General features: G+C 39.5%; 1 protein-coding gene across 2 annotated transcripts; it reads left to right on the top strand.

Annotated features, from left to right (window-relative positions):
• Positions 1-4791: 4791 nt before the first annotated feature.
• Positions 4792-25021, top strand: LOC144517103 (suppressor of tumorigenicity 7 protein-like). Of its 2 annotated transcripts, XM_078248960.1 has the most exons (15): positions 4792-4979; positions 5407-5489; positions 5835-5994; positions 6079-6133; positions 6319-6434; positions 6650-6728; positions 7033-7121; positions 8587-8687; positions 8849-8963; positions 9060-9132; positions 9296-9398; positions 17100-17250; positions 17704-17796; positions 19620-19759; positions 22578-25021. In XM_078248960.1, exons 1-15 carry the CDS (start codon positions 4811-4813, stop codon positions 22671-22673), a joined length of 1623 nt encoding a protein of 540 aa, XP_078105086.1. In that variant the 5' UTR covers positions 4792-4810; the 3' UTR covers positions 22674-25021. The 2 variants fall into 2 exon arrangements, with proteins under 2 accessions (XP_078105086.1, XP_078105085.1); XM_078248959.1 differs by having other exon boundaries at positions 8849-9132.
• The last annotated feature ends 1703 nt before the right edge of the window (positions 25022-26724 follow it).

Here is a 26724-nt window from a genome sequence, read left to right as displayed (position 1 = left end):
GGCAGCAGAATGCTTGAATCCTGTTGCCAGCATGGTTGACAGGATTTTAGGATTCAAAGCTTTACATTTGCATTACATTCAAGCCATTGCCAAATGAGTTGCTACAAAGCTAATTAAGACTATCAGCTCCACACAACTCTCTCTGTATTTCTCAGTATGGCTATGTTCAGAAGATTGTGTCATTAGGCGACAGCGGCGTGTAGAAACTCAAGTGAAGATAATTACCTCTTCTGAAGAGTCCATCATGTTTTTTTAATCCTCTGTGTCCTCCTTGACTACTAGCAACTGTGTGGGGGAGGTGCGCGATCACGGAAGGCTTGTATCATGTGGATGCGCCGAAAGTTTTGTTGTCATTACTTAGAATTCCTCATGGAGGAGACAGAAAGTACGCACTATAGCTTTAAGAGTAATACTTGCCATGCTAGCATTAGCATTTAGCTTAAATCGCCTCTGTGCCCAAGTACAGCCTCAAAGAGCCATTAGCATGGATGTAGACTCTTGTCTTGTTACTTTAAGCATATAGATAGACTTTTATATGAGTGACTTGAGCACAACAGCTACATTAGGAATAAGTGACCCCATAATAAGAGTAGATTTAACTTACTGTACAGTCATTCACAATACCGGTCTTTTTCACTTGAGTGTTTGCAAATGTGTTTCACTATTAACATAGTAACAGGGTGAATGAAGAGCTCATTTGAGGATAAAAACATGTCTCTGTATCATGTTTAGCTTTTGCTGTTCGGGCTACACTTTTGTTAATGTTGGGAATATGGATTTGAACATTCACCATTTGCCCATAACTGCCCATAACTGCTTCCTCAACACTGTCAAGCAAAACAACTGTGCTATTGAGTTTAGAGAACCAGTTATTTTAAACAGTGGGAAATAAATGAAAGAATGCAGTACCTCAACTTGCCAATGACATCATACATGTCCTCCCACAGTAGGCTACAAACACAAGCAGCTTTATTAACATTAAAAAGGCAGGATTTACTCTTTCTATCTATGCAGCTTGAATTTTTAGTGCACAACGACTTTATTTTCTCTTGTTGTTTGCAGTTAGCCTACACACTATTTAACACCTTTCAAAAGCTACGGTTACACCTTTCAAGCACCTGCAACTATTGACACACTCGTATTCACTCGCAATACCTGCAGTTTTTATCTGTGCACCTTGCCTCTTATTTTATTGTTTCTAAAAATGATGTTTTTGCAGCAGAGGGGGGTAGAAAAATACCCTGACTGCATGAAGGTAATTTATATGTATTATTCATCTCTGCCTCTTCCATTTATACTTACAGTTGGCTGGAGTTGTATACAATGAAAAAGCCAGTGTACACACTGTATGAGAGGCTGCTTGCTGCACTCTTAAGCTGTTATTCCATGTTTTGCATTTTCATTCCCATGTTACTAGTGCTTGTACTGATTACGATGATGATTATGCTTTCTGTTTTGTAGGTTTTATTTGACATCCAAAGGGATTAGTAAGATTTCACATAATGAAATAATATATAATAATATCCCTTGTTATCAAACTGAGTACTTTGCTGTCATAATATAGGCAAATGTAAAGTGTGCATGATATGTATCGTCCTTGCTGCTGTTTGAATGGTGCGTATCCTCTCTGATGGAGCACAATGTGGTGTAAATTAGTCATTATTGTAGTTATGAAACAGCAGCAGAGCATGTCCACTTGTCCTCACAGATTTACAGAGAAAAAGGTTGAAATGTTGCTGCATGGTCTCTAAGCCTGTCATGGAGGAAATCATTTTTCTGCGGCACCATTGCTTTCAGATGTGGTCAAACGGCATGGTCTCCTGATGCAAAAAAAGAACACACATTTTCTGAAAATGAAGTGTTTCGAGAGAAATGACTTGTGGGGGGAGAGTCCCTTCGTGGAGACAAGTAATATAAACTCACAGAGAGAAAGCTGTGTGGGAGACAAGAACCAGTTTCATAAAGTTTTCCATTGCCAGATATATAATATACAATACAGAGCTGACAAACGACCAGTCACATAGTATGAACATATGCAGTGCACTATAGTACTCAGAGAAAACTTTATTACTTATTAAAATTGCATTGCATCTAAATCTCCGCTTGGGTTATTCTAACATGTTTCACTTACATCAAGCAGATTTAATCAGATTTTTGTTAAGTCATGAAATTATGACATAAACCTGAAATTCTCTAAAACATTAATGTATGTTATATTAGTCTTGTACATCCTCTATTTGTGGTAACAGCTTGCTTTTTGAACAATACGATCAACAGAACGCCAGGTATTTTCAAGCCTTCAAGAGCAGCCTCTTAAGTAATAATGAGAGTGAGAAATGCAGTGCATTTAAGTGAAAACCCTGATTAATTATGTATGATTAGAGGACTCTTAAAAGCTTTTGGGAGAGAAAAGAAAGAAACTACATAAACAGAACATGAAGTCCAGAATGGCTGGATGGATACGAGACGTGAAATTGTAAATGAACCTTAAGTATACAGGTGACTGCAGAATGATGAGAGATATTGCTTCTGCATGGCAGGACGCTGGCTGACCGTTTGTGTACAGGTCATGTCACACTTACTAAGGCACTGTCCATTGCTTGCATTTTTTGTATCAATGTTCTATCAATGTTTTATTTGCAATTTGCTGTATATAAAAGTCAAGTTTTGTCTCATGTGCCAAATAAATATATATAGAAAATCTTCAAATCTCCTTACATTCATCTCAATATATATATATATATATATATATATATCTTATTTTGCTGCTGTTGTGATCTAACCGATGTAAGTGGTGCAGTGTGAATACAAGAGAAGATAACACTGTTTACCCAGTATGTTCTTGGTAGCTACATGTATGTTTGATCAAAGAATGAGTCACTGAGCAGAGGTCATTTTGGAAATATTTCAGCTGGAAACACATTAGACATGCAGGTCATGCTATACACCCCTGATAACTTCTACAGACCTCTGTTGTTCTTCTTTTATTCTTTCGTTTCCCCTCTCTTCCTCCCTGTCAGTGGCATCATGCATGTTTTCACCTCTAAAGTGATTGTACCTGATTTATATGACAGGCCTTTAACCCTGCGTGTGCTTGTCCATCAGCATCAGGCAGAAAACACCCAAGGGCATGTGTGAGCAGGACCAAATCTGGCTCTCTGTCATTCAGAGGCAGTAACCTCCAACTAGAATGCACTCCAACAAATCACATTTATTCCTGCACTGTTAGGATGTGAGTCAATCGCACAAGGTGAGAAGTGCTGCAGGTTGTATGCATCCAAAAATATACTTCTATCTTTTGGCAACAATCTTACTGAATTGTTTGTTTTTGAAAAAGTATAATTTATGCATTTAATGGTATGTAAATCATGGTAATAGAGAGTTCTCTGAATGAACTGTCAGTCTGAGCAAAGCCATACCATGCGGATCCAACTCTGAGCCTTAGATGAGGCCTGCAAAATTTGTTTGGTAATGACAATATGAGCTTTAAATAAAAGAGTTCACTTGCATGCATGGAAACATGATTTCTAAAATATTGTAATGAAGTTAAAGACTCAGAGGAAGTAAACAAAACTGAATGTTGTCTCCACCTGCAGTCAGTAGATAGCAACAGAAGTGAATGTTTTCATGTTGTAATAGCCCCACTTATTGGCCATGAATAGTACTACAGGCTAAATGAGCTTGTGTAGGGAATCCATCATAAATATTAAATTACATTTAGTAATGCTGAAACAATTCATGGATTAATTGAATTGAATAATCAATTATTTGTTAGTTAATCAGTTATTGAGTAAATATGCCGAACATCATTGTCTCCAGCTTCTGAAATGTGAGAATTTGACAATTTTCTCTGTTTGATATTATTATTTATTGATAATCTTCATGGTTTTAGACTGTTGGTCGCAAAAAACAGCAATTTGAAGACATCACCTTGGGCTTCTCGGAAACTATGATGGGCATGTTCAGTATTTTCTAAAATTTTACAAACTAAATGCTTACTCGATTAAACACAATAATTTAAAATCGAGATAACTGCTGTTGGGTAGTTTCATTTATAAAAATGCATCGTACATTTTTGTTTGTTTACCACAAACTGTCATTGCTGAAGTTAAAGCTGACTAATGCCACACAATTTAGGTTACACTCACAGTAAGTTTTTGTTTAAGTGAGCGAGCCATTTGAGAAGTATGTTTCATAACACACACAGTATTCTGCCCTCTGCGTAGTGTTGATAAATTTTTTTTAACTGTCTAACCACTGAATGCCAGCAATACGTTTTTAAACGTAACTAGTAACCATGCTGTCATGGATTAATTAAGTGGAAGAAAAAGTACAATATGTTAGTGTTTGTGTGTTATGTAGCCTACTGCATGGTATATAGTAACACAAAATAGATATACTCAAAGTCCTTCTCACTCAAGTAGGCTACGTACTTGTATTGCTAAACTAATTATGACTTAAAAATAAAATGGTATCTCATTTGTTAATTAAATATTCTATAATGGGTCCCTGTGCAACTAAAATCTGTTTTGGAATAGCTTGTCACTTACTCATTCTCTAAAGCCAGACATACGTTTGGATTTATGTTAAACTCAACTGCAAAACGTTTGACTGACGATTTCTGTTGTTGTTAATATATTATGCAGTTTAGATGATGAACAAACAACACTTACTATTCGTGTAGAAAATGAATGAATATTCTTTCTGTAGTCACCGGAAGTGGGTTTTTGTTAGAGTTAGCGATTTCAAAATAAACGTCGTCTTACTTTTAGATCACGTGACTCCTCTGTTTACAGGCATCCGGAGAAACATGGAGGACACCGCTGGCAGTAATCCCCAATCTCTCGGATTTACAGAGAAATTAAAGTCTTGGCTCTCTTGGTCATGGACCTATGTGTGCTTCATTTGGTTCGGCATGGTGCTGATCATGATATACGTCCTGTGGAGCCCGCTGAAACTGCAGGAAACTCTTACCTCAGGTGAATTAATGCGACTGCTAGCTAGCTATTGTTAGCCTACTGCTATCTTTCTTTAGCCGACAGCAAGCGGGAGCTGTTTTGACAGTTCGGTGTCTGACTCATTCAAGCACAAATAGAGGCGAATTTCTGGTTAGATTCAAGTCGAGTTTTTACATATCTATTGCCAGCTCCTATTTATTTTATTTTTTTAACGGCAGCGTGTATTGTATGTAGCCTAGTCATAATTCGGTAATGTATTATTTTATGCTGCTTTGGTCATCATTTAATCGAGATAATGTATGCGGCTACATGTCACCTGCTACTGTCTACTAGACCCACTGCCAATGTTTTTCTCTTGGCACTGACATGCATTTTATTGCATGGTCACAACTTTTCACAGTTCTAGTTGCATTATGACAATACTGACTGTCACCTCTTCTTCTTTCAGCCTCAGTGTTTTTGAATACACTGACCCCCAAATTCTATGTGGCTCTCACTGGAACCTCCTCTCTCATCTCTGGACTCATCCTTGTAAGTTATCACCTTAGTTATTTATTGCACCGTAGAACATATGTTAAATAGTTAGTTACCCTTTGCAAAACAATGTATTTTTGACAGGGAAGAAAATAAAAGGTAGTACTCACTTAACAAAAATGTCAGCTCACAAGTTCATTGTCATTACAGTGACAGAGCCTTGTGTCTTTTATGTTTTATGGCAATTTGGACAGAGATTAAATTGCACAATGGGCCATGGTGGACTACATGACAGTCTAGTGATATAATAGCAATTGCCACTAAGGGATAACTGAGTAATTGTTGTCTTATCATATACTTTTTGTGTAAAGCATGTTGTTACCATATGTGTTCTCACCGCAGATATTTGAGTGGTGGTATTTTCGTAAATATGGGACCTCATTCATTGAACAAGTGTCAGTGAGCCACCTGCGTCCTCTTCTGGGTGGAGTGGAGAGCAGCTCCACGACTGGTCTATTCACATCAGTTAATGGAGAGGCAGAGCCTAGGCCCAGTGTTTCAGGTAAATATGTTTATAGTACAAACTATAACAGACATACTACTCATAATACTACTAGCAGTAATAACAATATATTTCTTTTGGTAGAGTGTAAGGTCTGGAGGAATCCTTTGAATCTGTTCAGAGGAGCAGAATACAACAGGTATGTGTGATTAAGTTATTTAGCTGTGTTATTTTACTACTTAAAATGGATGGTTCATGATGTGAAACTATACATAAAGATGCATACCCTCTAAAACTTACTTTGGGTTTTGGAGAAAGATAATTTCATTTGATTCATTGTGCATCATAAAACTGTAGCTGTGTATTTTATATGTTACACTACAGGTATACCTGGGTAACAGGGAAGGAACCCTTAACATACTATGATATGAACCTGTCTGCTCAAGATCATCAGACTTTCTTCACAGGAGACACTCCGCAGTTAAGACCAGAAGATGCTGGTGAGTTAATCATATGCAAACTAAATCCCCAGTTTAGTAAAAAAAAATTAGATATTTATTTGACCGGAAAATATTTCTCTGGTTCTTTGAAAATGTTCAGACAGAAATGCTTTTTGTTTATTTTTTGGTGCTTTTGACTTGGACGCATACAATGAAATATGTCAGGACTGTAAGGTGGCATCTATAATAAGCTTGAGTTCATCATCTCATTACAGTGATGCAGAAAGCCTGGAGAGAGAGAAATCCTCAAGCCAGGATCAGAGCAGCTTACCAGGCCATAGAAATGAACCATGAGTGAGTCCTACTCTTACACATTATCACACCCGTTATATATTGTCTACCTAAATACTGTACCTATGAACATATCTTTTAAATAGCATCTACTTTTGTTATGAAGTTAAAATGGTAGTACTCAAAGTAAGTAACTGGGATTGTGCTTGCTTCAGATAAGAGCAAACATTAATGTAATCATATTATGGCCTTTTATGGGCGCTTTCATACTCAGGTTATTGCCTTGATTGCATTATGTTTTGGATGTGCATGCAAATGGTATGGGCTGTTGACAATCTGTCCCTTTGTGTCTTACATTTGTGTGCAGATGTGCTGCAGCCTATGTGCTCTTAGCAGAGGAAGAAGCCACAACCATCACAGAAGCTGAACGCCTGTTCAAAAAAGCCCTAAGTATCGGTAAGAATGGATTTGAATTAGGGCTGAAACGATTCCTCGAGTAACTCGAATAATTCGATTACTAAAAATCCTCGATGCAAAATGATTTGCCTCGAAGCTTCGTTTAAACAGTGTTACAAACGTATCGCTCACGGATGATTATTACTGTCGCACACCGGTCTGAAGCTGCTGGCGACACATGACATGAAACTGACGGCGCCGTTTACAAAATTAAGAAAGAGAGCGTAAATAGTGAGGGGCTAGGAGAAGAGACAGGCTGGAGAAAACGACAGAAAGTGTCCAAAGTTTGGAATCAGTTCAAACGTATTAAAACAAGAACTCTGTACAGTGTGTCTACTGAAAAACCGAACTAGCTTACCACAATAATAGCACGACGTCAATGTTACAGCATCTCAACAGAAAACATTTCTCATCCATTCCACGAAGAGGACCCGACAAAAGTAAATCACAGAGTCGTATGGACGATGAAACTACACCAAACACAACAACTACCAAAAACAAAGACAAGAAAATACGTAGCAGTGACCACAATTTGATCTAAAGAGCTCACTTGTTGACTATCCCGTCGGAGAAACAGCTGATTGTTGCGCACCATTTTCTCTCACTCTCTCTCTTCACAGAGAAACAGCTGATCAACGATCTACTAGCATAAGTGTAACAGAGCTGTGTGACATTGTAATCAAATATATAAATGAAAATAGGTTAAGTATAACTTACATATACTTATAAGCCTATATACAGATCAGTCTCAGGTTGAAACTTGTAGTTCTGAAAGTTAAGTTGCACAATTTAAGGTCATGTTTATGTATGTTTAATGTATGCCTTAGTGTGACGTTGTTATTGCATTTCAGAAAATGTTTTCTTTAAAAACAATGTAATATGGCACTTAAATGCACTTAATGTGTTTAGTTTTTTGAAGGATGATATTGTAAGCAATGTAGGCAATACAAATGTAGCTTTTTCCGAAAATTAAACCAAACTATTGTATGTTATTGCTCTTCAATAAAACAAAAGTATTTCTTATCCGATTAATCGATGGAATAATCGGTAGAATACTCGATTACTAAAATCATCGATAGCTGCAGCCCTAATTTGAATATACATGAAGTGCTCGCCCATTGTAAACCATGAGGAACAGTAGCAGGTAGATGCCTAACTAGTTAAGGAATAATTACAGCCACTTTTAGTCCTGATTGTGCGACACGACTCTGTGCAGTGCAGCACTGCAGAATGCACTCCACAAAAATAAAATAGACATCAGAGATCTTTCCACACCCACCTGTGATGAAGGATGTAATCACAAGTGCAATATTCTATCAATGCTTTTCCTTTATACAAGACCACGAAATCTAGTATGAAGTTGTATTATACATAATAATACAATTCGATCCATGTTATTCATGTTTTAAATTTATATGGACTGATACGTGAATTGTTTGTCATATTTTCTGTTTGCCATCCACAGCTGGAAAAGATATCAACTTACTGGTGTACATTAAACGCAGACTGGCAATGTGTGCACGCAAGCTGGGACGGATTAAAGAAGCAGTGAAAATGATGAGAGATGTGAGTAGCACCTCGTAGTGCTTCCAACTATAGTGTGCGAATGTCAAATTACTCATGCAACGGAGTAACCGAGGCAACATGTTTATTGTATTTAAAACAATGGCAGCAAAGTAGTACTAACATATTGCATTGCTAATATATGATACTTTCTCTTGTTACAGTTAATGAAGGAGTTTCCACTTTTGGGAATGTTAAATATACATGAAAACCTCTTGGAGGCACTTCTAGAGCTTCAGGCATATGCTGATGTCCAAGCAGTCCTTGCCAAATATGATGGTAACGCACGTTTATCATACTATGTTTGTGCCATTAAATCATTCTTGAAAATGTATGACATATGTGACACGACCTCAATTTCCTCTGCCATTGTAGACATCAGCTTGCCGAAATCCGCCACTATATGCTACACATCTGCACTGTTAAAAGCACGGGCTGTATCAGATAAGTAGGTGTCCCTTTGGTTCGTATAGTTTAAAAAGTATTTTGAGCCTTGCATACCAGTCAACATCAGTGACTCTTAAAATCTGTTTTAATACGGCTGCTCTAACAGCAGCATTTAATAACTTTGTGAGCAGCAACAGTGTGTCATATGAGGTGTTCTGTCTCAGGTTCTCTCCAGAGGCAGCGTCACGGAGAGGGCTAAGCACAGCAGAGATGAATGCTGTGGAGGCCATACACAGAGCTGTTGAGTTCAATCCACATGTGCCAAAGGTCAGTCATGAGACTAATGAGTGTCACACATATTCTGATGGTTGTTGTGGGCCACGAATCCTTTTGATCACTTAATGATGTAATATTGCGCTTGTATCCTTTTCCACAATTGTCCACATTGTTTTATTTAGATCTCTGGTCTCTGTGCTGCACGCATCCTGTCTGATTTCCACACTCTTAATGAAATGTATCTGTTAGAGTTTATTTTCATCCATGCAGTTGCTATGCTTCAGGTGGTTTGGGTATATTTTTTTAATCCCATTATTTCTATATTCAGTGTGATCACGCAGGTCTCACATGCGTAAAGGTCACATGCAGAACACACTGGTAGACAGGAAAACGATCAGTCAGACAATTATACTGTAGGTGAGTTATGTCAACAGTAACATGTGGTGTAGTCTACATCCTTGACGTTCCACTTCCGGGATTGCTCCGTTGTTCACTCATTTAGGCCGGATATCTGTTGCCTTGGGCTTCCTTTGTGTTGGCATTTTAAACTCCGGTGGATTTATGAGGACTATGGTTAATTGCTCCTCAGATCTCTGCAGGGTAAATCCTGACAGCTAGCTAGACTATCTGTCCAATCTGAGCTTTCTGTTGCATGACTAAAACTACTTTTAAACGTACACATGTTCCACCAAAAAGTTCCTTCCGAGCCTATTTTGCAGCGGTGCTTAGCACTGCCCAAGACAATTCTGATTGGTTTAAAGAAATGCCAATAAACCAGAGCACGTTTTCCTCCCATTCCCGAATGCTATGTGGAGTAGCCAGACTCTCCTCCAGTGCGCTTTGGAGGAGGGTCTGCCAAAGCGAGACTACATGTGGTGCAACTTACAAATAGAGCAGTCTTCATTCCAGACATGCCATATACTGGCTCACCAGCAAGTGTCAGTGTAGGTCTAAATACAGGAGCTCATTTTTATCACACCTGATGTGTCAGCTTTAGATCCTAAAGTTTGGTTTGTATATTTCAGTAATTTAGGTGAATTGTATTTGTATTTAGGTGTATTTAGTATTAATTCAATACAATTAAATGGGACAATATTGTATGTTTGATGGGCACATTTGCCTAATCATCAGTTACTGTTACTAGACAATACAGTATTTTTGGGAATCATACATGCGTTATGTGTTTTTGCAGGTAGTTTAGTTTGAATTCCTCATTTGGGTCCCAAGAAAAACGGTGAACCTATAACAGATTGGTCACAGTTTTGCATAATAAGAGAGCAGCTCTATATACAATTGAACCAGAGATAACGTGGGACTACAATTGGGTATCTCTCTGGCCTTTCACACCAGTTCCCACAGGATTAGATGTCACACATGCACACACAGAGTCATACACAACTAGTTGGTTGCAGCAGAGTTTTGTCTCAGTTTAGCCTTTGTAGTGTGGAGGTCTTTCATCTCATGAACTCCTTTTCTCAGAGAGAGAGAGACACGGAGAGAGAGAGAAAGAAAGAGAATCTGTGTGTGGGTGGGTGGTGCAGGGGTGTTAGCCAGCACTTTGATCCAGCCTTTGATATTAAAGTGAGGCCCTCATTTTCAATATTTCCAACTACTCCCTCCCGGCTGCACCCAGAGGCAGCCATATACTCTCCATCACGTACCCTCATCCTGTTTCTTATTCTCTCATGTTCCCTCATCCCCTGTGTGAGCCAAACAGAGAGTCTGATGTTGGCCAACTTTATGAAATTTGTAACAAACCTTTCACAGAGGATTATTAGTAGGCTCATCTTTCAGTATTTCACTGGCATCTGGTACTTATTCAAGCCTCATAACAGAGTTGTGTTACCTATTTGACCCGTTGGATGTGAAAATGTAACGGTGGTGGGGGGTGTTGCTTTGTGTTGTCTGTCTGGCATGATGAGTGCACCTGTGACTGTGGCCTTTTTAGACATGAGCTGGCCTGTTGCCCCCTTAAGTAGGATCTGCAAAGGGCTTTTTGTCCAAAAGTTCCCTAGAGCCTAATTCTGTACTTTTGTGTAGATTTGACTCTAGTTTCCTTAATATTGTAGACACTAACCTAATACCATTATGTAAGGCTTAACCTAATGAATACTATACTATATATATTCATTAGTGCTGTCAGTTAAACGCGTTATTAACGGCGTTAACGCAAACCCATTTTAACGGCGTACATTTTTTTATCGCAAGATTAATGTTCTTTTTGGCCTAGCAAACTTTGTAGTTTTTTTCACATGCTGTTGCAACAACGAGTAACGTTAGAAAAACTACAACACCACACCGGATCTAGCTAGACCGGCGCTATACTGAACTGAACTGAGTAGTGCAGCTTTGGCAAATCTGAGTCGGTGTGTATGTTTTTATTTCTCAACCATCATCATTGATGTACCAGTTGCCATGGTTGAAATCGGATTGTGCCTTTAACCCACACACTGTGGTTGTATCAGGTAGCTTCCAGGTGTGAATGTGTGTGTATGTGCGAGTTTTAATAGGGCATTTTGTAACATCAAGTAAAAGTCAAGAAAAAAAACAATGGAAAGTGGAAGTGAATGAAGGAACGATGTTAGGTCAAGTGTGTGCCTGTGTTATCAAGCATGCCAAGGAGATTATAGATGATTATACCATGGTCTGGGTGAATACTCAATTCTGATTGGCTGCAGGGTGTCCATACAAAGTTATGTAGGACACCTACTAAAGAAGTTCCGGTGAAACTGACTGTTTACTGTTCTAAATGAATGCGCTACATTAAAACAAAAAGGAAACGTGAATCTGTTATTTCCAACTCATCCTCTGAACACCACAGGATGGCGCTAACACACAAGCTGCAAAAAGTAAGTTATACTGCCCCTCTGAACTGACTTTGTTTCCAAGGGGGTAAGCGAGCATCCGCAAAGCGTACCTCCTATGGCGCCATTTTGATGCTAACAAGCCATCACCTGCCGTTAGCATTCCATTGACTGCCATTCATTTTGGCGTCAATTTGACAGCAAATAACTTTACATCTGAAGCGTTTAAAGACTCTATTTGTCCATTGTTTATTTCTTAAGAAACATGACAATGTATAAAAGGCTCCATTACCTTGTATCTCACGTTATGGCTCCGTAGCAGCCGTTTTTGTAAAAATAGGCTAATGAATGTGTCATAACCACGTGACTTTCTGTCGCATAGTAGACAAATTACCGTATAGTCAGGAGAAGCTCGCAGGCAGTTTTGACTTACATTAGCTATTTAAGTTTAATTACTAATGTTAACTAGCATTTTAGTTAGCAATAATTAGCCTGTGCATATGTTATCTCCTTACATATACCTACGCTCTCCGTCTCTGCAAGATTCGGAAGAGTTTGATTTCTCTTGGCACAGCTACCAGAAGACTTACAACTTTCAGACAGGTTGCTCACGTCACATCTACGTCGTCAAGCTCAGTTTGAGGCTGCGCAGTAACGCTCAACCCTCACCGGAAAAGTGCTTCTAATAGACTTCACTGGTCTCAGTGGATGTCTACGCTGTTGCTTTGTCCATTAATATTACTGTCTATGTTTGTTTCAGAGCGAATAACGTTATCTCACATCCCGTTCGCTGTTCAGGTCGCTTCTTCAGGCTGTGGCCGACAGTAACGTTACACATTGCAGATAAAAATTTTCGTAAAAGTCGTTTTGTTTTGGGGACGTGACATGCCTGGATAGCTAGCTTGTCTTGTTGTTCAACATACTGTCGAATGATTTTTACTGATTGCCAACTGTACACAATGTTATTGACTTTGGATCTTGCTAGCATAGCGTTAGCTTTCTGGCTCGTAGCTATGCTGAAGGGTTCTACGAGCTGAGCGGACTATAAACATCTCCCGTTGCTAAAGGGAGGCAAGTCGTATCTAAGGTCTTTCCTATTTCCTGGAGGAGTGAACGTTTGCATTGCATAAGAACCTTATAGGATGGGAATGATTGTTCTAGCTATTAGTCCTACCTTCAGGCGTAACCAGGGATTTCAATTGTAAAACAAATTAAAATATAAACTAATGTTTTAAAAATATGTTATTTAGCAAGTGACCATGGTATAAGCGGGTTAATGCCCTTCGAGGTGTCCATTGTCAGGTATTAATGGACGACGGCAAGGCGTGAACCGGTTGCCTCTGCCGAAGTTACATATTATACTGGGCTACATCACATGAGCTTATTCAAACTGCTCAAAAAGCTATACACACACTAAACCCACATCTACACACACATGCTTCAGTCCCACCCACCTCCCACACAACCCACCTTTCATTCAGTAGTTCTCAATCTTGCCCCTATTTACCTCCTCCTCTCTTCTATTTTCCTCTCCTCCTCATCTTCTTGTCCTTCTCTATTAATCCTCCTCCTCTTTCACCCTTTCCTCCATCTGTCTGTCCATTCCAATCAGCCTTTCCCCCAGCCAGTGGTTAAGGAACTGACAGTTTGTCAGATGCTTAGACAACTGATCAAGTGTTCCTGCTATCTGAATCTGTTGTACATTTACATTTACCACCACTTTGGTCCATACATGTTCACTTTGAAGCAGTCTGGGGGACCCGATCCCATCTACCTTGCTAGTTTACTCCACTTTGGAAGGCGGTTTCTCATCTCACCCCATTCTGGTTGACATGTTCTCAGCCTGTCGAGGCTCAGAAATGCAGACCGTTGCTTAGTTTACCTCTGAAATTGGCTTTTTGGTTTGTAAATTGAGACAGAGCAGCAGTCCTGAGTTTGTTCTGAATTAAGATGGATAAGGTTTGATTCAGGCAAGGCAAAGGGGGTAGTTAGGAATTGCCTCATCCTGGCCCACTTTGTGTTAAATGCTATAAGTTGTCTGCCACTGTCCTCAGTAGAGCTTGGCGTAGCTAGTAGCGTTGTTTACTGACTGCATGCCATTCTTAATCTGCAACACCTGTTTTGTTTGTTTTTATTAATTTATTTTGTTCTTTCACTGTACACGTGTATGATTGTCCGACCTTTATAGAGCAACTACAAGGCTGATGTCATTGTTGCCTGTGTGTCCCATTGTGAGAAGCAAAGTGCTGCAGATTAGAATCAGAAGGCGGTTTATGAGTTATGCTCTGGGCTTATGACTGCCCAGGGATAAAAGGAGAACACATGAAACTCAACCCCTTCATCAAAGAGACGACAGGGAGTGGAGAAGCAAAGGGGGACGAGAGAGTGGGGGGGGGGGGGGGTCGGCCAGCACAAGAGGACTGAGGTGTCACCAGGTCTAATGCCGTGGCATGTGAGGAAGGACAGCTGAGCAGCCAGCCTCTCTAAATGGTTAATCTTAAAGCATAGAGGACCCAGACCTACAAGTGTGCCATATACTGGCCAATCATTATTAGCAACAGACTAATAGGGAGGTAGAAATATGTGTAAAACTGTAAAATATCCATGTTTATCCAGAATAACAAATTGGCTCGCTTACAGATTATCAAATCCGAACTTTAACATAGGGCCCCAAATTAAGATCACCTTCCTACTAATCATGTGAGTCTTCATGCATGTCCTTAATTGTTGTACCGAATAAATGTATGTCATTTTTTCAGTTACTGTAGTAGTTGTGCTCTGCAACAGAGAAGTGGTAGGTTTCCTCTTGAGCTGGCTGGCTGCCTCCACACTGGTGCCGAGGGAGTAGAGGATGGTTAAAGGTTTGTGCTCGGAAGAAAGGAGACCGAAATGGTGAAGAGGATAAAGGCGGACAGTCAAATGTCTTGGCTGGAGCAGCAGAGAGCTGATTTTAAGTAAGTCAGACAGGATAAGTGAGAAGGTCAAACCAGCAGCTTCTGGTTGTCTCTAGCTGCCGATCCTTGTAATGACTACAGACTGTGTCAGGTTCGAAAGAGAAGAGGCCAGGAGACAGGACGGTCTTCGGGAATGCTTGAGTGAAGTGAGGAGAAGTGTTCACGCCTGTTGGGTGGCTGCGTGCTTGATTGAGCTTTTACCCATGAGGGTGAGAGATTCAGGAGGTGATGAGTGAGGAACAGACAACAGAGGGGTGAGGCGGGCCTGGCAAACTGCAGGTCTGCATAGAACATAATACTATAAAATATTTTATGAATATGGCTAGTACAGCAGTGTACTAGAGGTAGAGGAAGCAGATTGATAATATTGACATGACTGACATTGCCAAATAAGCGAAACAGATTACCAGGGGACCCAGGCTCTTATCTTGCAAGCTAAAAGAGCATGGAAGAGGGTTGGAGGAAGACAGGGATGAGCCAGGTTGTAGAGCCTGTGCAGGCTGTGATCATAAGGGTGAGAGTGGAGAAAGAGGGTAAGGCAGGGGGGAGATGGGTGAAGCAGCATGGTCTGGCTGAGCTTGTGACCATGGAAGGGATTAGACAGGATTAGCTGTGGGGTAACCTTCCCAAAGTGTCAGTCTGAGATCCAGAGCGCTGTGAAGCTGGCCGCCTGGGAATCCAGCCCAGGGGGCCCAAGCCTTGCACATGGATTTTGTTTAACACACTGGGAACCACAGACAAAGTACATAGAGTAGCATGCTCATCAAAGTCAACATGCTCCCGTTAATGACTTATCTATGCGTTATTTGTAGATGCTTGTTTTCTGTTATTTCAGAAAGCATACCTGTTCTATAGGTTATAACTCTGGAATGTGGGCCTTTGTCAGCACAGTGAACCGACTGACTCACTGGTGCAAACTTACACAGTAGGGGAAGAGAGGAGGGGTGAGCGGGGGATGTTACACGTTCATGGAATGAATGTACTGTACTGTAACAATAACACACACTCGGAGAGCTTTGTGTAGCTTTTCCCTCCCTTCTTGAACAATTGCAAAATAAGGCTGTGAACAAATACCTCACATGAAGAAAACATGTTTTCCGTCTGCAGGGAGTTAACCAGAGGGAATTGCACAATAGAATAAGTTAAGTGGTGACTGAGAAACAGGAGAAGATGTGAATTAAACCATTAAAGCTGCATGAATTGATTTTTGACCAAAAGGGGGCAGACCTTTTACAAATAAATAAAAAAAACTTACATCAGCAGAATTTAGAAGTCTCCAGCACAACAAAGCGACATTCCATTTGATTTGCCTCTTTCTCACCACCTGTTGAACGTAAGAATGCAAATATACACTAGTATTTTAGTTGTGGTTTGGTTGCCTTAGAAAAGCATTTGAGTCTCTTTTGCTTGCTGAATCTTAAATCTTTTGCCAGCATTTTGCATTTATGCAATAAAAGGCTGTAGAGAGAAGGAGCGGGATGACATCAAATGTCTCCAAATGAGTGCAAATGGTGAACGTTGCAAATTACATGGTATTCATCTCAGCCCACACGTGTCTGGGCCAGCCAAGGTGTTACCAACAATTTTACATCTGCCCACTGCCATTTTGCTGGAAATGTATTATACAATTGGCTTATGTGACTTCAAGTGGTGTGAGCACCTGACTGTGGTTACAGTATATGAATGAGGCACTGTTGGCAAGAGCCACTTAGACTGAACTATGCTGAAGCAAATAGAATTTCACAAAGAAACATATTGATACCACTGTAGCTGACTGCTGATTTATTTTTTTTATTATTAAGCTGAGAAATCAGTTATACCAAACAAGCATTCAAAAGGCACTGCACATTATCACAGGTTTTTACAGCAGTATAATGTGCACCTATACTAGACACTTCTGCTATGCATTACCATGTTCAGGAGCCAAAACGCATTAAGGCATTGTACTGTATTCTTACCTGAAGTCTTGTATTTCTTCCTCTTCCTGTCTGCAGTACTTATTAGAGATGAAGAGCCTGATCCTGCCTCCAGAGCACATCTTGAAGAGGGGTGACAGCGAGGCAGTGGCATATGCTTTCTTCCACCTGCAGCACTGGAAGAGGGCAGAGGGAGCCTTAAACCTACTACATTGCACCTGGGAGGGCAGTAAGTATCAATATTACTTATTCTATTGAATACCACTGCTTTGTATATCAAGTTGTTTTATGTAAATGATTTGTTTGTTGAAATTCTTACTTTATTTCTTTGGTTCTGTTAAAACTGAATAGTCCTCCATTCTGTGTATGTTCAGAAGTCACTATTATACAGTACTTCAATAGCGAATCTTCCTTGTATGCTGCTTGTCATTTTTTAATTGTTGTGTCATAGGTCATGTATGCACACCCACAAATACTTTACTTGTGATTATACAAGGATGAGATCATTGCTCACACGAAGCACAGAAAGAATGTTATTGTAATTTTTAGGCTGTTAGTATATTGTCACTCTGTATAATATTTTGCTACTTAAATCATTTACTGAAAATGGTGTTAAAGTCCTACTTGTTCTGTTATTCATCTTAATTCTATTTCCTATTTGTGCCTCTGTGTGTCTTTACAGCCTTTAGGATAATTCCCTACCCACTGGAGAAGGGTCACCTGTTTTACCCCTACCCAGGATGCACAGAAACAGCAGATAGGGAACTGCTGCCCTGTAAGTACAACAGCCAAAGCTTACATACATTAGTCCATTAGAGCTGTGGGAGGTAGAATTTGAAATCGAGTGAGACATCCTCCTGCAGCTCTTTCCCTCTTGCCGCTCGGTCCAGCTCCTCCCATCAGGCACAGAGCACGGGCATGCACCGGCTTCATATAGTAACGTTTACGAGTACTGCTCATTCATTTCATCCCGGAGCAATTCTATAAGAATGGCCCCTTTTTTTTGTAAAGCCCTGCCATAAGAGATTCAATCCAATTTTATTTATAGTGTCAAATCATAACAGATAGGGGTGTCACGATTCTCCAAATCCTCAATTCAATTACATCTTCTATTCTAAGGTCATGGTTTGATTCGAGTCTCGATTTTTACATTTATTCTTATTTTTTAAAGCACAGGTTGCTGTGCCATTTTTAGACTAGACTTTTATGCAGTATAATATCTGACCGTTGTTCGCAATGTACCACACTACATTGTCAAATTTAAAACATTTATTAACATTAAATATTTATAAAATGTAATTATTAAAATGTAACAATAACTTATATCTAGTCAATTGGAAACTTGACAATTTGTCAATAAAGTAAAAAGAAAAAAAAAAGTTTGCCGACAATTAATGAGGCCAGACGCTTCGCAGCACGGCGGTGTTTGGTGTTTTAAGCCCCCAACGTCATCTTCCAGGCAGCGCTGCCTGGAAGGCACTAGGATTAGGCAATGGTTATGGTTAAGGTTAGGTGCCTTGAAGACGACGGACGCAGCGCTGCCTTGAAGGCTTGGTTGGGGGCTTAAAACACCATCGAGCCAGCACAGCGGTCTTAGCAGCTGAGCAGACAGCGATTTGTCGAAGATTGTCAACATAACTCACTGGAAATCCAAAATACTTCCACACCGGCGACTTCAGTGAAAGAGGAGGGGGTTCAAGTTCTGTCGATGGGTCTCCTGCATCTGCAGTTGCCATGCTACGTTTTGACTGGCTGTAGCTAAACTAGAGGAGGTTGACTTGCAGCACCTGTTTTTTTCTGCTTGACAAGCCGACCGGACGTGACGTGGGGGCGTGGCAGCATTGACGATTCCATTTTTTTATTCGAAATTCGAGATTGTGACTTAATTTCAGTGACACCCTTAATAACAGATGTTATCTCAGGACACTTTACAGATAGAGTAGTAGGTCTAGACCACACTCGGAGAACCGACAATTCCCACAAGAGCATGCTTTTTTTTCATGCATGTCTGTGCTAGGCTAAAGGCTAACCTCACCAGACCAGCTCTCCAGACTGTTTTCACAGCAAATGTCCGCTCCCTGGAAAATAAACAGGACTGCAGTTTTACACAATTTCGTTCCTCTATGTACTGTTTAGAGATGAATGACAATAAAGTCTCTTAACTAATAGTTTAGCTGCAGCCCTGAGTCTTTGGCTACTGTAAACACAGCTTTTACTGAAGGAACATGCCCACACAATTGCATTTGCAGAACAGCCAATAGAAACATTCTCTCTTTCTGAAATGACCTGTGATTGGCCAAAGTCTGCCTTGAAGGCTAGATTTTCTAAAGCCTGAAAACGGAGCTAAGAAGGAGGTGCAGAAGTCTATTGAATTTCAATATGCTGAAAGATTATTATGATTTTTGTGCCCGATGACGCCAAAAATAAAGTGCTAACCCCAGCTTTAATGTGCCTAGTTGCTCCCAATTTGATTGTGTAATTAGTCATCCTCTCACTATTTAAACCCCATGTCTCTTCAAAATGCTTCATATTTTCTTTTCTGCACTGATTATGCCTGTCTTGTTCCCTTTTTGCTGACCGTTCTCATTTTTGCTCCAGCTTTCCACGAGGTGTCTGTGTACCCAAAGAAAGAGCTTCCCTTCTTCATCCTCTTCACAGCAGGCCTTTGCTCCTTCACTGCCATGCTGGCCATGCTCACACATCAGTTCCCTGAGCTCATGGGTGTTTTTGCCAAAGCAGTAAGTACTTCAACTCACACGTCTCAATTTCATTACAAAAGTTGCTGTTGTAAAATGTATAGATGCTAAATCAAATAGTCTATTCAAAACATGCCTGGTCAGAACGGGCTGATCACTTGGCCTCTGTTATTGCTGCTTTCAGCTTTCTCAAGAACAGCTGACCCAAACAACTTTACACTCGACACGGCGCTTCCTTGGGTCCTGAGCAAGACACCTGCCATGACATAGTTGTGTCTCCTAGCAATGCTAGACTATACGCATAATTCGCTAACAGCTAGCTTTTTGGGACCAGGCTATTTCCAGGAACAAAAGTGTTCATTCCGAAAGTTACATCGCTACAATGTAACATCTCCTGTCTCTTCAGTCTCTCTTCCTTCAGCTGTTCTTGAATGTAATGTAGCGAGTGACGGACAGCGAACAGTACCCAGCATGTTGTTCGGTGGTGTAAAAGTTAATGGTGGCCCCCTCTCAATAAAAAAAAAACAACAACAAATATGTCCCGTAGATCTCAAGAGTTCACATTCGACACTGCCCTTCCTTGGGTCCTCAGCAATACACCCGACCAAGTTTGAAATCAATTGGATGAACGGTTGTCGAGAAAATCGAAGGACAGACATACAGCCAAGGAGACTTTTTCCATTTGAATTAGATGTTGTTTGTAACCTGAACGTTTTAACCCCTGTGGTAATTGCTGCCTTCCATCACTGTCAGTATCACTAGAAGCTCATGAGAGTCGTAGGCCTATAAAATCTGCTTCCCGTCAAAACAAGCTGTTGCCCAATTTAAGCTATCAGTGACCACAGCTGAATAATGCAAACTTAGCGCCATAGCAAACATAACAGTGTAGCTTACTGCCTTAAAGCTTCAGAAACTTTGAGTGCGTGCATGGCTTCCTTTTGCTGTTTATTTATTATAGAAGTGTTGCGTTATCTGTTTTAGCCAGTTTAGTAAATCCTTAATTTGGCTAATCCTTTGTTTATGGGCGCCCTGTTTATTAGGGCATGCCTTTACATAGACTTGTAGCAAAAACAAGACCACAGAGGACATCTAGTGCTCTTCTGTTATGGGAAAGATTGGGGGCAGATAGGATTTATACAGCAGCCCTGGCGAGCCTGGTTTGTGTAATGTTCAGATGGAGTGCATGAAAACCATTGAGAGAGGAACACAGAGGTCCTCACTGCCTTCTGAGGAAAAACAGATTTCTCTGAATCTGCTGCTCTTGAACAGAACATCCAAGCAAGGCCAGACAGGGTTGATGGTGACAGTCTGCCTTTCCTTTATTTATGGACACCAGACATGTATAGCATAGTCATTTGAATATGTTGGGTTTAGAGGGGTACTTGATTTGCACTTGTCTGGCCAGGCTGATACGTCCACTTATGAGACTATTAAAGTGTCAAGTGTATCAAGCTCACCTCAAGTAGTTTCAGAGAGAAACCGTATTGTAATATTTTAGAGGACATTTCACTGTTACTAGCTACTAGTAACGTGCATTTTAAATGCTCTATCATACGCATACCTAATATCCTAGATCTTAATCTTAGATCTAAGTCTATATATGCCCTGCTCATAAAAATGAGTGTTTGAGTTGCTCCTTCTAGGTTCTAAGTATGAGTACTTCTAAGTTTTGGTAGATTTGTTATTGCTGCTGTTTTATAACTGACAGCAGAACATAAAAATGTTAAAATATGCTGCTAAAATACTTTTTGCTTACTTGACTTGTTATACTAAATTAAATTAATGTACTATTTAGATTAGATAATATTTGCTGTATAATCTAACAGTTAAATGGTGTGAATGCCACAGCATCAAGTTATCCTATTGGTTTATGCAGTTACACACCTGCTATTGGCTTATGTGACCATTTGCTCAGGGACAGGATAAAGATGTGTGATAACGGCCAAAAGTACACACATAGAATTAAAATATACATTGTTTGTGATGGTCATATTATAGTTATACTATGACAGCAGCAGTACAGTATATTTTTCATAATTATCATACAAGGGTCTTTGCTCTTAGTGTTAATTCATACACCATCATCAGTTTTTTTTTGCAAATTTTGTCATTCAACGATTCCTTACACAATTAAAGCATTTATTTCCTTTCCCTTTGTTTATTTTTCACTACTTAGAGACCAAAAGAGAAACTGAAAGGAATGAACGTGATCGATTTGATGTATAAAAGTGTTGCCATATAAATCATGGATAATATAAAGTTTATCTTCAAATCGGATAAGTATATTAAACTGTCAGCACTGTTTCTACAAACATTTAAAAAATGTTTAATAGTTAATACTTTAATAATGCTTTTTGTCTTCCCTATACTTTGGGAAGCTTTTGGATTTCAAAATATTTAGCTGTGGCTCGCCCTGTTGCAACTCAAATGCGATTTGCATCTGTACTGCATCCTTCACCTGAACAATAGCCTTGCTTTTGAGCAAGGCTATTGTTCAGGTGACACTCCTAATGTCACACCTGTCTCGTTTCCAGAAAGGAAAACAGGCTAAGCGGTCAAATATATGTCCTTATAAACACACCAAACTTCGCTTTATGGTGCAGTAAAGTATTCATTTAAATGTAACTTATTCTATTCAGGACAATACTTTCTCTTTATTCTTTTCTTAATCATTCTTCTTTGTTCCTTTTGAATCATATTTTTGTAAATGTTTTACCTTCGGCTTTGAGACAGAATATATAAGTTCCATAACATTGTATTTTATGTGTTTTACTTCAACATTAACTAACAACTGGTGGGAGGAGGTTTTACTGGCATTCAACTGAAGGCTCATTCTGCTTTTTTTCTCACTCTCTTTCAGTTCTTCAGCACACTCTTTGCACCCCTGGGTTTCTTCGCAGACAAGATGGAAAGCTTCATGCCGTCCAGTTTTTGGCACCAGCTGACTCGAATCTGACCCCATCTCTCACACACACACACACATACACTCACGCACACACACAGACACAAATATACACACACCAATACCACTCCAAACCCTCAGACAAAAAGTGTTTGCTCTCCTGTCTTCAGCATTACCGTCCACTTGCTGCATTGTCACTGTTTATGTTGGCTGAGGTTGTATCAACATGGCAATATCACTCTAAAGATGCTCTCCCACACTGTTCCAGCAGTCAGTTTTTCCAAGAGCACATTTAGTGAATACCATTTGCAACAATTGCACAGGGTCGTTCATTAGCCGTGATGTTAGCACTGGGCAAATTGAAGTTTTTGTGTATCCCACAAAGCCTGGCTGCATATATTTGGTGCAAAAATCAAATTAGGAATTCAATAGAGGCACTCCTCTGCTCCATCACAATAATAAATTTAATTAAATCATGAAAAAAGCATGTTTTTAATACTTCTCTAACTACTGTCAGATGAGTTTTAACCAGTGTGTTACTGACAACAGAAAACACTACAACAATATGTACATTAAGGACGTTTCTTGTAGAATATGTTCACTGATATGATCCTTTACCCCTCTTAAATTATTTATGTGTAACAAAAGATCCAATTGGGTATTTGGGATGGGAACCTCTGTGTCCTATGTCAACCTCTTAGTGCCCCGCAGACATCCAGTGGGGCAGATTTAAACGAAGAAAAGAAGAAAAAAAAAGCTGTGATTTACCGCTTCAAAGTGCCTGCACTGTATACAACGCCTCTGCAGTTTAACAGTTGTTACTATGGCATGACACCCCAGCACTACATCACTAGGGCAACTGCTGCCCCTGCAACATTGAAATGTAAATGGGATCATCACTGGTCACAGTTAGGCCTGTCATGGCATCACTCATTTCTGCTGATTGCACTACAGTGTGTTAACATATAAGTCAAACACCAAACAAAAATGAAAGAGGCAGATGTTGCCATAGTCATACAGAGAATAAACCGGCACAGGCAACTTAACTATAGTTGTAATACATGATGTTACAGTAGTTCTAAATACACAGACAAGCCCACAGAGAAGCATTTGGAAATAGGTGACAAAATGAACAGACAAGCACAGACATATTGTACAAAGCAAGCTATTATTTTACTTTGTATGTACAAAATCACTTGCTTTGCCTTTGACTGTGTCTGTTCATTGTGTTGATTCTTCTGTAACTGGTTTAGTTCTGACATTTCTTTCCCTCATCTCTATTTTATCAAACTAAAGATGCCAGCATCACCTTGTTGTAAAGTATAATGTAAAAAAACTAACCGATAATGTAATAACCCGTCAGAAACAAATGTGCCTGGTTCTAAATCGTAAAAAAGCCTGTACATAATACGTAATATATAATCCTATTATCGATGTAAAACTTAATGATTGACACATTACAACACTTAGTCGTTGATGATGAGAACATAATGCAACATCAGCCCACATTTTATTACATTAACAGGTTTATTTCATTTGAAACCACTTAAGGGGGACTTGTTTACTTTATTTTGTCAAGTTATGTTACTTGATTGTTCTTACATTATTGGTGACTACAACGTCTACTGTACACCAGGATCTACTGTAAGTGACATTATACTGACAACTCTTCACTCTACTTGTAATAATAAATTGTGATAATAAAGTGCCTTTTAGTACATCACAATAGTTAAACACACCAATTTGGAATGTACTGCACCTACAGTATTAATGTCAAGTTTAGTGGCAACTCTGTTCAATTTTGATGGATTCAATTTGATACATAGATGCCTTCAGAAAATGTAATTTATAACACAACTGTTGATTGTTCAATGATTAGTATTATTAAAACAGCAGCCAAGTAACAATGGCAAACCTACTTGTGAAAAAGTAGAAAAGGGTAATGTAATGGCATAGTGCGTTACTACAGGATATTGCAAATTTTTATTATATTTTCAAAGATAATTTTTGGGGCTTTTCCACCTTTAATTTTTGAAAGGACAGCTAGGTGAGAAAGGGAGAAGACACACAGGAAATTGTCACAGGTCGGATTCAAACGCTGGACCTCTGCGTCGAGGTATAAACCTCTCAGTATATGTGCGCCTGCTCTACCCACTGAGCTAACCGGCCACTTTATTATATTTTTAATAACCACAGTCTACTCTAAAGATTCAGTTTTGCATCTCACTCCATGGTCTGTAATAAATCTGTTTAAATTTGTGACACTTGAAATGTGAAATTTTAAAGTGTGCAGCCGAAATATAAAGGGTACATGCTGAAGACAGGAGACTGTTTAAAATATTGTAACTACTCTTGGATGAGTTTGAAGGCAAAACTTACAATAAATGTCTCTTTCAGTGCAACTTCCTTTTGTGATTTTTGTTTTGTTGTGGAGGTACTCAGTTTTATTGTTGTTAAAACGCTGAATTCATATTTTCTAAATGAATGTGTACATACTGAATATGTCACTTTAGTTGCAAGTACCTGTTTAGACAAATTTTGGTATGTTCAAAAACTATTTTCAACATAAAGTGGGACACATATTTAAATACTTTCCTTTTGCACAGTGGATGCAATTCCCCTTTGTATTTTAAAATCCCATCTGTATTGATAGGGACTTAGTATCTTGTTTAAGGACAAAATACTCACTCTGCCACCCTGCCGCTTCTCCTGGACTATATAAAGCCAAGAGCCATCATTATGATTACACCACTCCACCACCATCAGCAGATGCTTTTATGTGGCATGTTCCCAGTGGACCATTGGTGCCATAATCATACTCCATACACTCACGCTCAAGTGGCGAGCAGCAGTAATGAAAATCGCTGTCGATGACTGTTGACGGGTGCTCAAGTGTTTGCTCTCAGTGCCAGAGCGCGGTTTCATGCTCCTTGTTGAAACATGAATTGTTCGCTGACCTCCGGAGTGCATCACTGTCAGGGTAACAGCAAAAAAGACATAAAATACAGGGTAAACATGATAACAACAAATATGTGGTGTAGACAGAGAGTATTTTAATTAAGTTTCATTGTATCTCTTTGTGTCCTTAATTATAAGAGATGTTCAGGACATTTACAACATTTGGCCATAGCCAGTAGGGTTTGTAAGAAAAATGAAATGCTAAAATGATGATTTGGAGCATACTTGTGTGGGAAAGCCTCGCAGGTGGGAAATTATGTCCCATACAGACACACAAACACTTTGACCCAGTTGACCCACTAAAAAAAAGAGTTTTTATGTAGTAATGCCATGCTGCCAGCCCACTGAGCTCACCAGCACCATGAATTAATGAACTCTTGAGGCCTGGGATCTTTGCCAAGTGTGTCCCTGAAGGTTTCATACAGTGTTGGACTAATCTCCTAAAACATCTGCCTCCAGTATAAAAAAACAATTCTCACATAGGTGTGTTATGTCTGTCCATTGGTCTGTTTAAATTGGTCTGTTCAAATGTGTAGCCCACAAGATTGATCCTTACAAGAATGAGCTGTGTAATTATGACAGTATGAGATATTTCATGTAGTTGGATTTAGTCCCCTGATGACCACCCAGTGAGTTAATAATCAGCTAACAGCTATGAAACTGAAAGACTGCAATGACTGGGTCATGGAAAACTGCCAGGGAGGTGACATTATTTGAGAGGCCATCCATGTCCAAATAGAGTGATTTTGAGCTAGTTCAGGCAGACGTACACTTGTCTGTTATTGCTTTTATCTTATATTATGTTGGGCATTTTATTTTGGTATTGTTTTAATTGTCTGGTATTTCTACTTGTCCTGAAATGTTTCAATCCTGGTCCTACCATTTAAAGCACTATATGTTTTGAAAAAATCTATATAAAAGTATTTTAGGTATTATTATTATTATTATGACTATGACATACCAAACACAAATCAAGCACACACCTTTGTGATAGGGCGGGCTATTTAAAGTGTCAGTGCCCTGCCCACTGGTTTGATGTTTGATCTAGCCTGCTGCTAACACTGCTCGTTTGCTAACAACTCTTCCTAATCCACTTGTTGCAAATGTCGTACTTCATTTAGAAGCTTACATCCTAACATGAGTCCTG

Source organism: Sander vitreus, chromosome 4 (assembly GCF_031162955.1).
Source record: "Sander vitreus isolate 19-12246 chromosome 4, sanVit1, whole genome shotgun sequence".
Taxonomy (NCBI): Eukaryota; Metazoa; Chordata; class Actinopteri; order Perciformes; family Percidae; genus Sander; species Sander vitreus.
This window is presented reverse-complemented; position numbering and strand designations above follow the sequence as displayed.